At 28.7% G+C, this 16008-nt stretch overlaps 1 protein-coding gene across 1 annotated transcript; it reads left to right on the forward strand.

Moving 5' to 3' along the window:
* Nucleotides 1-12724: 12724 nt before the first annotated feature.
* Nucleotides 12725-14619, forward strand: LOC128957192 (nuclear factor of activated T-cells, cytoplasmic 3-like). The gene has a single exon (XM_054302914.1). It carries the CDS (start codon nt 12774-12776, stop codon nt 14526-14528), a length of 1755 nt encoding a protein of 584 aa, XP_054158889.1. The 5' UTR covers nt 12725-12773; the 3' UTR covers nt 14529-14619.
* Nucleotides 14620-16008: the final 1389 nt, after the last annotated feature.

Consider the following 16008-nt stretch of genomic DNA (forward strand, 5'->3'; position numbering starts at 1 on the left):
AATATAGAAACTTTTTTTTTAATAAATATTTTATATTTCAACAATAAAATTATTTTATTTTTTTATTAACTTATTGTTATGTTTAATTTAAAAAATTCACATCAATTTATTTAATAAAAAAAAATATTTATTTTAATCAAAAATTTTTTTTTAATAAATATATATTTTATATTTAAAAGTTATCTATTTTTTTGTTGTTGCTATAATAGAGTGCCAATAGTTATCACTTATGTATAGAGCATTTATTTCACATATAACTTATATTTTTAGTGATTAAAGATATTAACAAAATAATTAGATATATAAACAATTGATTGAAAACTAATAATTATAGCAAAAGTTTTAGTCACATAAACACATATAACAACATATTTTGAAATATAGTCACATATTATCAAATATAAGCACATATTTAACATATAAATATAATTTAATGGAAAATAATAGCTAAATTACATTTTTTTCTTATGTTTTTCTAGTATATGTATTATTGTTTTCAATATTTTAAAATAAATAACAAGCATTTTATGTTTATGCAATGTATTATAGATTATTACTATTTGTTAATTTTAGACAAATACTGTAACATAATATTTATGTTTTTTAAAATTCTACTAATTTCTAATGTCTACTAAAAGACAATAGGATTTAAAAATTTATTTGTTAAAGATTTTAATTTCTACTAACAGTATAAAAGTTGTATAATTTTAATTTATGTATTTAAATATAAATAAGAAAAAACAAATATTAATTTATAAATTGTTATTAAATATAATCACATATTTTTACTATTTTAAGTAAATATAATCACATATTTTCATGTTTTTAAGCAAATATTTCATTCAATAAAACACTAATTTTAGTCATATATATCTAAAGTTACTACTTATGTATTATTATGGGAACCGCAACACATAGGACATCGGGTGTGAGTTAACCGATGTTTACCGATATGAGCGGATCAGTACAGTGGACACTAGATTTGGACACACCGTTGGACACTAGACAACGGTGTGTCCAAATCTAATGTCCAACGGTGTGTCCAACGGTGTGTCCAACGGTGTGTCCAAATCTAATGTCCAACGGTGTGTCCAACGGTGTGTCCAACGGTGTGTCCAACGGTGTGTCCAAATCTAATGTCCAACGGTGTGTCCAAATCTACTATTTGACACTAGATTTTGACACAGCGGCTACTACTCCGTGTGTTGGGCCAAACCCGGACCTAATGTCCCGATGTTGACCGATTTGTCAGTGCGTATCAGTGCAGTGGCCGCCAAAATACAAAAAAAAACGCTATACTAATAGTGATAACCAGTCGATTGGTCACCAAATTGGATAATTTTGACGGCAACAGCAGTACTCATACCAACAATCACGCGATTTTTGGACAAACAGTTAGAACTGGAAATTGGGTGCCGAAACTGTGGTCACAACAACTACTACTACTGCCAGCAGTTCCGCCGCCGCCGCCGGTAGCGGTAGTCGAGAAGGAATCGGTATCCGCGGTAAACCAGTGGGTGCTTTACGAACTGCTATTGTCGTCGGCTCCGGAGGTGGAGGAGGAGGAGGAGGAGTAGGTCAACAAGTCTATAAAAAATGGTGGTATTCATAGTTAACTCATGTGTGTGTATGTGTGTGTATGTGTGTGTATGTGTGTGTATGTGTGTGTATGTGTGTGTATGTGTGTGTATGTGTGTGTATGTGTGTGTATGTGTGTGTATGTGTGTGTATGTGTGTGTATGTGTGTGTATGTGTGTGTATGTGTGTGTATGTGTGTGTATGTGTGTGTATGTGTGTGTATGTGTGTGTATGTGTGTGTATGTGTGTGTATGTGTGTGTATGTGTGTGTATGTGTGTGTATGTGTGTGTATGTGTGTGTATGTGTGTGTATGTGTGTGTATGTGTGTGTATGTGTGTGTATGTGTGTGTATGTGTGTGTATGTGTGTGTATGTGTGTGTATGTGTGTGTATGTGTGTGTATGTGTGTGTATGTGTGTGTATGTGTGTGTATGTGTGTGTATGTGTGTGTATGTGTGTGTATGTGTGTGTATGTGTGTGTATGTGTGTGTGTGTGTGTATGTGTGTGTATGTGTGTGTATGTGTGTGTATGTGTGTGTATGTGTGTGTATGTGTGTGTATGTGTGTGTATGTGTGTGTATGTGTGTGTATGTGTGTGTATGTGTGTGTATGTGTGTGTATGTGTGTGTATGTGTGTGTATGTGTGTGTATGTGTGTGTATGTGTGTGTATGTGTGTGTATGTGTGTGTATGTGTGTGTATGTGTGTGTATGTGTGTGTATGTGTGTGTATGTGTGTGTATGTGTGTGTATGTGTGTGTATGTGTGTGTATGTGTGTGTATGTGTGTGTATGTGTGTGTATGTGTGTGTATGTGTGTGTATGTGTGTGTATGTGTGTGTATGTGTGTGTATGTGTGTGTATGTGTGTGTATGTGTGTGTATGTGTGTGTGTGTGTGTGTGTGTATGTGTGTGTATGTGTGTGTATGTGTGTGTATGTGTGTGTATGTGTGTGTATGTGTGTGTATGTGTGTGTATGTGTGTGTATGTGTGTGTATGTGTGTGTATGTGTGTGTATGTGTGTGTATGTGTGTGTATGTGTGTGTATGTGTGTGTATGTGTGTGTATGTGTGTGTATGTGTGTGTATGTGTGTGTATGTGTGTGTATGTGTGTGTATGTGTGTGTATGTGTGTGTATGTGTGTGTATGTGTGTGTATGTGTGTGTATGTGTGTGTATGTGTGTGTATGTGTGTGTATGTGTGTGTATGTGTGTGTATGTGTGTGTATGTGTGTGTATGTGTGTGTATGTGTGTGTATGTGTACCGATACCGTTGACTCCGTGTCCGGCGATCTGTCTAAGCCTCGGCCAATCTTACACGTATACGGGATGGGTTGGGTTTTTTTTGTGTGTGTATGTTATCACCAAACTAGAGTATCGTTTAGTTTTTTTTAAGATGCGATTTTTAGTTTAGGTTATCTGTAAAAATAAATAAATATTAAAAAATTAGTTATAAATATAAATTAATAGCGGAACAAATCTATATTATAGACAGCCAGTAGAAATTTATTTGACCCAAACCCACCCCCACCCATCCAACCACTTCCTAACCTCACACCCACCCCAAACTAACCTAACTAAATGATAATTAAGTAATAAAACAAACATTTTATATACAATATGTATGTATAACTGCATAAAAACAATACTTTTTTTGCTGGCTGTCTATAATATAGATTTAAGCCTTAATAGCTTATGTATACAAAAATAAATAGTTAAAAAAAATTCTTAATTATATATATATTTTATTTAACATTATTTACACTAAAAATAATATCGTAATATATGTAACAAAAATAAAATAAAAACAAACTTAATTGTATTTTTTTATATTTAAAAATAAAATTATTTATTTACTAATTAACTAAAAATGTGTTTTAAATATATTTTAAAATAAATAAATAAAAAAAATAATATTTTTTACTATATATATATATAAATCTTTATTTTTTAAAAAAATATATTAAATAATAGACTAATTATTATCTCTCTATTAAAATAATTATAGTATTAAAAAAAATACTTATTATTATTGTTATATACCGGTATATATATATGTATTAAATTAAATACAGGTGACACCTGTAGTGCTGATCAGTCTATAATAAATAAATAATAATAATAACATATTATTTTGTTGACATTGGTTTCCATTGGCAACCAATAGACAAAAACAATTTAAATACTGTATAAATATTTTTTTTAAAAAAGACATTTACTTATATTTTTTTTGGTTTTTAATTTTATAATTAATATATAATTTATAATTAAAATATCAATAATTTTTTTATATAAAAATTTAATTTTAATTATTTAGTTGTTTTTTTAAATAAAAAAAATATTTTTTTTTTAATTATTTTTTATTAAAACACAATATACAGTATATTATCGCTAAATATGACTACATATTCACATCAATCGTTAACTAATATTAAACAAGAAATTAATGAATTGAATATCAATGACAAGTATATTATTATTTAATATTTTTAATTAAAATAATTTTTTTTAATATTTAAAATAACTTTTAAAAAAAAATTTTTTTTGTTTGGTTTTTTCAGTCCTTCAACTACTACTACTACTACTACTACGGGTGATGTAATGTACGGTAACTGTCGGTCTATTATCGGTCTATTAATTGAATTATTGCCGTCAAATGATAGCCATCCTATCGATCTAAATGCTGAGTAAGTGTAAAATAATAATAATAATAATATTTTTTTAAATAAAAAAAATATCATGATTAATTTAAATTATTTATTTTTTGGCCCACATTTTTTTCGACTGCAAATTATTATTATTATTATAGTATAATATGATAATAGTTTATATGATATATATTTTATCTCTGTCTCTCTCTCTCTCTCTCTCTCTCTCTCTCTCTCTCTCTCTCTCTCTCTCTCTCTCTCTCTCTCTCTCTCTCTCTCTCTCTCTCTCTCTCTCTCTCTCTCTCTCTCTCTCTCTCTCTCTCTCTCTCTCTCTCTCTCTCTCACTCTACTCTTTATTGTCTCTCTTTTTCTCTCTCTCTCTCTCTCTCTCTCTCTCTGTCTCTCTTTCTCTCACTCACTCTTTATTGTCTCTCTTTTTYTCTCTCTCTCTCTCTCTCTCTCTCTCTGTCTCTCTTTTTAAATTTTTTTTGTTGGTGAATACAATCAACAAATTAATTTCATATAAATTATAACTCAATAACATTTAACAAAAATTATTTAAAATAATAATTTTCATAAAATTGAAAAAAATTATGTTATTAAAAATATTTTTTATTTATTTTAAAATAGGATATTATCTCAATTGAAAAGTCTAATAGAATTGTCAAATACTATATCAACAAATTATTTAAGCATACTTTCATCGATTAATGGAAAAAATAAGTTATCTAAAAAATTTTTGAATTGTGTTTTAATTTTTCAAGTTAATTTACGTTTATTTCAACAACAAAATAGACACATAGATCTATCAGGGTAAGTTTAAATTTTTTTTTATTTTTTCTATAAATAAGTTAGATTATAAAGTACTATATAAAGATATATATTTATTATAAATTTTTATTATTATTTATTTATTATTTATAATTTTATAATTTTTTTTTAATAGTATCGACACAATTCTAGACAATGTATTAACTCATTCAGTCAATCAATACCATAGATATAATCCAAATACGAGTTTTAAAATTAATAATTAATTAACAAAAAAAAAGACACAAATGTCCAGAAAGTTGTTGACCACTAGTTTGCCGAAAATACATGCTATTCGACGCAATCGTCGCCATAGTTGTCGCCGATAAGCAACTCTAGCTATCAACCCGTATGGACAGTACGGCCAATGGTTCGACCCGTTTGACGATATTATACGCCATTGAGTTTTCAAGGAGTGGCCACTTCGGCGAACACTGTGGAAGTTAGCAATGTTATACAGTAAAGTCATAGCAATAGGCGCTGCAACTATTATACATATAAAGTCAATTTGCATGTATAAGTTAGGGGAAATCTATCGGTGCTTATATGTTTGATGTATGATTATAATACAAACAAAATTGTTTGTGTTTACTTGTTGGGGGGTTACCATTGGCAACACATTTTGTAATATATAAATGTACATGTGTATGTTTTTGTTGTCTAAATTTTTAATATATTACTCAAACTTTTTTTTTATTAGTAAATATTAATTTTTTTACAAAAAAAATGAATAACCAATCAATTAATAATAATAATAATAACATAAAAATTGAGTATAATATCAAACAGTTTGATGATTGTGTCAATGGTATCGTCAATGAAAATAATGGGTAATTTTTTTTTTAAAAAAAAAGAATTATTTTAATTTGATTTTTTTAAAAAAAGAATTATTTTAATTTGATTTTTTTTAAAAAAAATTAATTAATTAATTATTATTATTATAGTATGAATGATCCAATTTATATTAGATGTACTGATTTAACTCAAGCATTGGCCAATCATTTCAATCAAAATCTTCATACAGTACAGTGAGTTTTAAAAAAAAAAAAAATAATAATTTAAAAAAAATTATATTATGGCTAAACAATGTTTTGTATGTTAAGGGTGTGGGTGGGGGTGTCTAGGGTGCTAATCTAGTGGTATATGATGGGTGGGGGGGTCAGTGTATAAAATAACAGGGAAAGTAACAGGGGTAGTTAAAAATAAGTAAAATAGTTAAAATCACATTAAAATTAATCTACTGTATATATATATATACAGTATATATATATATATATATACAGTATATATATATATATATATATACAGTAGATTAATTTTAATGTGATTTTAACTATTTTACTTATTTTTAATTAATAATGACATTCATAAATAGTGTATTGATTAATAATTTTTTATACTCTATTAAATAGTTGTTATAATAGTTGCTAAAAAAAGTCAAATAGTTGTTAAAATAGTTATTTAAACTGTATTAAATAGTTGAATATAGTTGCCAAAAAAGCCAAATAGTTATTGAAATAGTTATTTATTTTCTTATAAATATTTGCAACTGATATATATAATTCACTTGTTTTCAGCATATTTACAAAAATGATTTATATAAATGAACTAATTATTTCTATTGTTAAAAAAGTAATATGAGTTAATAACAGTTTACATATTTTATATAATTTATATAACTATTACTTTTTGTTTTTACATATAATTGTGCAATATTTTACAATTTAATGCTTATATTTTTCAAAATCAATGAAATAATTATTTATAAGTTTTTATAGTTTCTAACCCAACAAATAGTTATTTATAGTTATAATAAAATATCGGAAATAGCGTCCACTGGTCAACTTCGGTGGACATACTAAGTCCCAGTTATAAGCGTTGAACCGACAAAATAATTTTTTTAGTTGGAAATCAAGACACTATTCATAAATAAAAAAAACTCAATAACATTTAACAAAAATTATTTAAAATAATAATTTTCATAAAATTGAAAAAAAATTATGTTATCAAAAAAATATTTTTTATTTATTTTAAAATAGAATATTATCTCAATTGAAAAGTCTAATAGAATTGTCAAATACTATATCAACAAATTATTTAAGCATACTTTCATCGATTAATGGAAAAAATAAGTTATCGAAAAAATTTTTGAATTGTGTTTTAATTTTTCAAGTTAATTTACGTTTATTTCAACAACAAAATAGACACATAGATCTATCAGGGTAAGTTTAAAATTTTTTTTTATTTTTTCTATAAATAAGTTAGATTATAAAGTACTATATAAAGATATATATATTTATTATAAATTTTTATTATTTATTTATTTATTATTTATAATTTTATAATTTTTTTTTTAATAGTATCGACACAATTCTAGACAATGTATTAACTCATTCAGTCAATCAATACCATAGATATAATCCAAATACGAGTTTTAAAATTAATAATTAATTAACAAAAAACAAAACAAATGTCCAGAAAGTTGTTGACCACTAGTTTGCCGAAAATACATGCTATTCGACGCAATCGTCGCCATAGTTGTCGCCGATAAGCTACTCTAGCTATACCCGAATGGACAGTACGGCCAACGGTTCGAACCGTTTGACGATATTATACGCCATTGAGTTTTCAAGGAGTGGCCACTTCGGCCAACTGGAGTCTGGATGCTATACTACCGACTGGTAGTGGTGGCGGTGGTGGCGGCCTGTCGTTTGCTGCCAAAGAAATCAAATTATTTTCCGATTATCCATCAAAATCAGCGGACGGTTCCCGCGAACTACGTATTGTTAAACAACCCGAAGCGCATCACAGGACCCGGTATATGACGGAAGGATCGCGCGGTACTATCAAACCGACCGTACGGGTCGATCGTATCCGGCCGTCCAGTTGTTCGGCTATGCGAAGCCGGGGCCACCGCCGGCGGTTAAGATGCAATGTTTTATCGGTCACGACACCAATCTATGGTCAGCCGCACCTGTTTTATCAGGCCTGCGAAGTCAGCGGTAAAACACCGTATAAGATGACCAAAGTTGACGGTTTCAATGTCATTGAATTGGAACTGTCGGTTAAACATCAATACCTGTCGGTCCTCGACTGTATGGGTATACTGAAGGAGAGGAACGTTGATGTCGAACGAAAAGGTTCTCAGATCGCGCCGACGGATCGGCGCCGCCGTCGGCGGAAACAGTCGGCTGATGACTACTGCCTCGGAAGATGTAGTCATAAGATGACCAAAGTTGACGGTTTCTGAGTCTGGATGCTATACTACCGACTGGTGGCGGCGGCGGCGGCCTATCGTTTGCTGCCAAAGAAATCAAATTGTTTTTTCGGATTATCCGTCAAAATCCGTCGGACGGTTCCCGCGAACTACGTATTGTTAAACAACCCGAAGCGCATCATAGGGCCCGGTATATGACGGAAGGATCGCGCGGTACTATCAAACCGACCGTACGGGTCGATTGTATGCGCGCAAACCGTCCAGTTGTTCGTCTACTCCATACCCCMGGGACCGGTTAGGATGCAATGTTTTATAGGACACGACACCAAACTGGGTGATACCCATCAGGTTTTATCAGGCCTGCGAAATGTAGTGCTAAAACACCGTAGTATAAGATTTTTTTTTTTTTAAATTTTTAAATCATATCTTAATAGGCTTTTTGCTAAAAATATTTATTTATTTTTTTTAAAAAATTATTTTTATACAATTTTTTTTATTGACAAAAATATTTGGCAAATACCGTACCGTTTTAAATGTAAAACCCCCACCCCCTGTTTTCCATATTCCACATTTTCCATAAGTTTTACCACCCCCCCCCTTGTATTTGGACGTCTCTAATCGTTCCAAACCCTTTGAATACGGTATGTGTGTGTGTGTGTGTTAGGACAGTCATATTTTTTTAAGCCTGTCTGCCAAATATTTGATTATTATTTTTTTCAATTAATTTATTTTATATTTRTTTTTTATTAATTAWTTMAATTACTTTTTTTAAAGAAAAAAATACAATTTGTTTTTTTTATTCAATTATTAAAATAGGAATTTTTGTTAAATTATTATTATTTTTAAAAAACAGTATTAATTAAACATATATGTAATAATTTATACAATTTATTAATTGAAAAATATTTTTATATTTATCAATATATTATTATTCTATAAATATAAATATATTAAAAAATTTTAATTAATATATATATATATATTTGTATTAAATAAAGAAATTATAATTAAAAAAACATTTATATTAATATTTTATTTATTAATTAAATTATTAAAGTTAAAAAAAATTTAGCAAATAAGTTATCATAATCATCATTATGATAAAAATTATCATAGCTAAATTATTTTTTTTTATAGATAAATTATCAATTTATAATAATAATTATAAATCAACTAGGACATTTAGCTCCCAATGATATTATTATTATATTACTCAATAAAGTACAGTATGTTCAGCACATGGATAGGTATTAGTGATATACAGTATATATATTATATATATAGAGAGCATCTACACTACAAGTGCTCTCTCTCTCTCTCTCTCTCTCTCTCTCTCTCTCTCTCTCTCTCTCTCTCTCTCTCTCTCTCTCTCTCTCTCTCTTTCTCTCTCTATCAGGTTGTGTACAATAAACTACACACATGTTTGAATATATAAAAGGGGCGGTCATTTAAATGGGAGGGTAAGGAAAACCATAGACACGTGTAGGGTTTGTAAACACTAAAACTAAATAAAAAAAACATAGACTAATARATAGTASAGTAATAAATAAATTATATTTATTTATATATGATATATAAAAATTTTATTATMATATATAAGGTATGTTATGCTATGTTATGTGATTACGACAATATGTTTTGATTTTAAATATATTTCAATTAAATAAAAAATAAAATAAAAAATGTGATTTATAATGTTTTTTTTTGATGTAATTACTACATAGAAAATATTTAAAAATTTATTAATATATTTATTGATTAGCAATTTATAGTATACTGTATATGAATATATATATATATATATATATAATTTTATATATATATATAAATTTTATTAATTAATTATAGATTTAAATAATAACTATTTATTATATATATATACAATTTTATTACATAGCAACATATTTTTGAATAAACTGAAAGTTATTGATAATTAATTAAATAAAACTAAATAAAAATATGAAAAAAATTATTTTTAAAAAATAAAATACTAAACAAACAACAAAAATCATTATACTATTATTAGTACTGTAGACTATTGACAATGTTTTGACAAAATATGTATAATTTTTTTTGTATAGATATAAACATTTATAAATTATATAATTTATTTTCAATATATAAATAAATAATAATATATTATTAAGTGATGATTTGGGGGCCCCCCAGGTATAGAGAGGACGCAATATAATTTTGTTGTTGTTGTTGTTGATGATGATGTTGTTGATGATGATTATGTGATTGATCAAGGTTAATTTGACAATAAAATACACATACACCTAGACACACACACACACACACACGTTTACCCCCAAACAAACTTACATATTTACACACATACACACATATATACATACACACACACACACACACACACACACACACACACACACACACACACACACACACACACACACACACACACACACACACACTGTAGTTGTATCTATATTTTTATAAATTAGCGTCAATACCGTCATTGACATTAAACTTGTTTAGTATATAATTATTTTATTTATTTTTTGTTGTTGTTTTGTTTGTTAGTTTCAATTATTGATTGAATTATTCAATATATTTACAATACATTGTTTTTTATTAAAAAAAATAAAATATAATATAATTATATATCATTCTAACAAAAAAATATTGATTCATATGATGTTATAAATTTTAAAAAAATAATTGAGTTATAATTATCAATAAACAAATATATATATGATATCCTATTATTTTGTAATTAGTAGATATATTACTAATAGTATTATTATTACAATTGATTTACTTATTATACTGATATTAAATTATTTGAAAATAAATAAAACAAAACAAAATTAAACTATTTATATATATATAAAAAAAAGTTTTTACTAATATATAAATATTTTTATGGAAAATTATTATTATTATTTTTGTTGTTGTTTTTGTATCTAGTACACTTACTGATATATATATATATATATATTTATATAGAAATTAATCAGGGTTATTGTGATATACACTGTATATTATACAGTATAGCAATATATAGCATAGTTAACAACAATTATTATTATTATTTTAGTTGATTTTCATTTTAGTTGATAAAACTTTTTTTTAAAAAAAAAGTTTTGTTTTCTCAATGTATATGAAAAAAATTTAATAATTTATTTATGAGATTATTAGTTATTATTATTATTATTATTATTATTATTATTATTATTATTATTATTATACAGTAGTAAATATGATGATTATTTATTTTTGTTGGTCATATAATATTTGTTATTCATTAGATAGATATTTATCTCATTATTATTATTAAATATACATATACTATCAATATATACTGTATATATAYTATCAATATATACTGTATATATACTATCAATATATACTGTATATATAAATTTTTTGTTATTAAAAAAAATAATAATTATTATTATTACAGTATATTTAACTGTTATCAACAAATCTAGTACTACTTCTACACACAGTATACATGTATATACATTATATATTTTCAATGATAACTATAACTATAGCTAACTAATCGTATTTTTATGTGACTGAGTGTATGTATGTGTATGTATGTGTGTGTATGTATGTATGTATGTATGTATGTGTGTGTGTGTGAGAGAGAGAGAGAGAGAGAGAGAGAGAGAGAGAAAGAGAGAGAGAGAGAGAGGATTGTTGGCTGACTTTTCATAACATTCTCTCTCTCTCTCTCTCTCTCTCTCTCTCTCTCTCTCTCTCTCTCTCTCTCTCTCTCTCTTTCTTTCTCTCTCTACATATATGTGCTCTGTTTCAGAGCTAATTTATACTACATTTATATTCAGTGTATTAACAGAGACTCTCAGTTCATCCCACTTGCGCTCAGGTATCACATGTGTGTGTATGTGTGTGAGTGACTGTATGTCTATTGAAAATTTGAAATAGTGAGACATATAAATATAAAAGTAAAAGAGAGAGAGAGAGAGAGAGAGAGAGAGAGAGAGAGAGAGTACATTATAAGTGTATATGCGCTGTATATATCATATACATTGAGTATTACATATATATATAAGACAGTCATCAATAAAATTTTTAAACTTTTCTAAAAGTTATATTTTTAAGTTATATATATAAAACTTGAGTTTAAAGTAATAGTTAGTTATTATTATTATTATTATTATTATTATTATTATATGTGTCTATCAATCTATATATCAATCAAACAGTGTGTCTGTCTGAATGACTGTACTATTATTGTGATCTGATCTCACAATTTGCTAAATAATAAAAAAAAATTTGAATCACTTTTGTCTAAACAATTGGTATAAAAACCAAATGATATTTTTTTTAATTGGGATATAATTTTTTTTTTTGGTGTGCATTGAATTGATTTGAAAACTAAATAAAATAATTTATATATTATAATAACTATTTTATTCAACAAAAAAAAAATTTTGTGATCAAAAAAAAAACGTGTATATTATTTGCAACCAAATAATTAATATATAAATTAAATTAAGTGTAAAAACTAAAAGTTTTCAAAAAAAAAATAAAATGATTAATACCGCAAATAACATGTTGTTTCCGCAAAACTTTTCGGTAAACTTTTCGACGCCGACAACAAAAATGGGACAACAATTACAACAACAGCACCAACAACAACTGCAGCAACAAATGTTGACCAGAAAGTTGTTGACCACTAATTTACCGCACAATATAACCGATAACAACAACAACAACAACTCGACAGCAAATCAATTGCCATTAAATGTCGTGACGACTACCGCCAACACCAACACCGCAGCCAACAATACCTACTCGTCGTCGTCGTCCACAACTAACACCAATCCGGACAACATTGACCAGTGTTTTAGCCATTGGTTTACGCATACATCCAACCCTACGGAGACGGCACCGGTACTGACGGCGTCGGCGGTGGTAAACCAATTAAAACTTGAGGACCGATTGGTGGTAAACGAGTGCGAGGACAGCGGTTTCAATACATGCTATTCGGCGCAATCGTCGCCACAGTTGTCGCCGATAAGCAACTCTAGCTATACCCGTATGGACAGTACGGCCAACGGTTCGCCATTTGACGATTATACGCCATTGAGTTTTCAAGGAGTGGCCACTTCGGCCAACTGGAGTCTGGATGCTATACTACCGACTGGTGGCGGCGGCGGCGGCCTATCGTTTGCTGCCAAAGAAATTAAATTATTTTCCGATTATCCATCAAAATCAGCGGACGGTTCCCGCGAACTACGTATTGTTAAACAACCCGAAGCGCATCACAGGGCCCGGTATATGACGGAAGGATCGCGCGGTACTATCAAAGACCGTACGGGTCGATCGTATCCGGCCGTCCAGTTGTTCGGCTATGCGAAGCCGGGGCCACCGCCGGCGGTTAAGATGCAATGTTTTATCGGTCACGACACCAATCTCGGTCAGCCGCACCTGTTTTATCAGGCCTGCGAAGTCAGCGGTAAAACACCGTATAAGATGACCAAAGTTGACGGTTTCAATGTCATCGAATTGGAACTGTCGGGTAAACATCAATACCTGTCGGTCCTCGACTGTATGGGTATACTAAAGGAACGGAACGTTGATGTCGAGCGAAAGGTTCTCAGATCGCGCCGACGGATCGGCGCCGCCGGCGGTAGTAATCGGCTGATGACGACTGCATCGGAAGAAGCGAAAGTCATACGGTCGACAAATAAGGCCCGATCGACACACTGTCGACTAGTATTCCGGTGCCAATTGCCCGATACGGGCGAAATCCTACAGTCCATCAGCGAACCGATTCTGTGTACACAACCGCTCGGGTCGCCCGAAATCTATAAGATGTCGACCAGCGAGTCGGACATCAAAGGCGGTAACGACCTGTTTATTATTGGCAAAAATTTTCACAAAGATTCAAAAGTGGTATTTACGGGTACTTCGGGTGGTTCGGGGGGTTCGGGTGGTTCGGCACAAACAACCGGTTGTTGGCGTAAAGTCGTACAACCGATGAAAGAGTTTCTGAATGCTACGCATCTGGTCTGTCCGATACCCGGTTACGATGGCCCGGACGGCAAGTATCAATCGGTTATCAGTGCCGAGGTTACTGTCCATTGCGATCATAAGTCATCGGAACCGATAAAATTTATATATAAAAATCAATTACCACAACAACAACAACACCAACAACACCATCATCACAGTCAACAACAATCACTACTTCACTGTCAAATACAGTCATCATCGACACCATTGATGAGACACCAACACCATCAGCAACAACACCAACACCAACGGGGAAAACATTTGTAAATTTAAGAAAAAATAGATATATTTTTGAAGGACAGTTGTCTCTCTGATGGTGGTGTGTGTGTGTGTGTGGTGTCTGTCCTCTAATGGCCACTAAAATTGTTGATTAAAAAAAAATTTATGAATTATTTTTTGTTTGTTTGTCGACAATTGAAAATATAATTATTGAAATTATTATTATTATTATTATATTTATATAATATGACATTATATCGAGAATATATATATATATATAATTATTTAATTAATTAATTTAATTAATTTAACTATTAATTTGATTTCAAATTGTTTTTTTGTGTACATAATTATATATATATATTATATGAATATATTTGTTTTAGAAATATATTTATATATAAATTATTAAAAAAAATAATATTAATAAAATGCATTTATTATGAGAATAAAAATTTAATAAAAAATATGGAAAACAAATTTAGTTTAAAACAAATTGATTTAATTAAAAATATAAAAATTAAATTTATTTAATATATTAAATAATTGTAGATTTAATAATAAGTTCAATAGATATTTGTATTATTAGTATTTATTTAAATATAATTTCAAAAAAAACAATAACATAGTATACTTTATTTTTTTAAGTAAAAAAATTAATTCATATTTATGTTAATTATATAGTTATTTTAAACAACAAAAAATAATATATAATATAATAATAATTTAAAAAGGTAAGCAATAATTGTTTATTTTATTTTATCAAAAAACAAACTACAGTGAGATCAGTGTACCATTAATTTTTTTATATTTAATAATATTAATAATAATAAAAAAAACTAAATAGTTTATAATAGTTTTTAATTGTTATCACTATTTTTGTATTAAAATATATATATATACACACATTGTATGCATGTGTTTGTATGTATGCATGTGTATGTATGTATGTATGTATGTGTATGTATGTATATGTACGTATGTATGTATGTCTATGTATGCCTGTATATGTATGTATGTCTATGTATCTATGTGTATGTACTGTATGTATGTGTGTGTGTGTGTGTGTGTGTGTGTGCACTAGTATGTAGTTTTTATTTTGATAGAGAGTGTTGTTAGTTGTTCAACACGTGTGGTAGGTGTTGCCCTTTATTCGCATTGTTATTACGTAAACATCTAATGTAATAGTAGTAGTAGTAGTATCACAACATACACACACACACACACACACACACACACACACACACACACATCACATCACATCAGCAACAGTAGTATTACTAGTAATAATATTATAGAAATATATATATATATATACAACAAAAAAATGTTATATATGTTATTTAATATACAAGTATTTATATATACATATATATGTGTATTTAATTTATTTCACTTCATTTTATATTGAAATTTTCAATAAAAATATTAATGAGTGAGTAAGTGTTTGTGTGTGTGTGTGTGTGTGTGTGTGTGAGAGAGAGAGAGAGAGAGAGAGAGAGAGAGAGAGAGAGAGAGAGAGAGAGAG

The sequence above is a fragment of the Oppia nitens genome, unplaced genomic scaffold (genome assembly GCF_028296485.1).
Source record: "Oppia nitens isolate AA-2021 unplaced genomic scaffold, nextdenovo-longstitch-racon4-pilon3 scaffold38_pilon_pilon_pilon, whole genome shotgun sequence".
In the NCBI taxonomy this organism is placed as follows: domain Eukaryota; kingdom Metazoa; phylum Arthropoda; class Arachnida; order Sarcoptiformes; family Oppiidae; genus Oppia; species Oppia nitens.

Excerpts from the sequence above, each read along its gene's own strand:
- LOC128957192 (XM_054302914.1), top strand. The coding sequence starts at position 12,774 with ATGATTAATACCGCAAATAACATGTTGTTTCCGCAAAACTTTTCGGTA.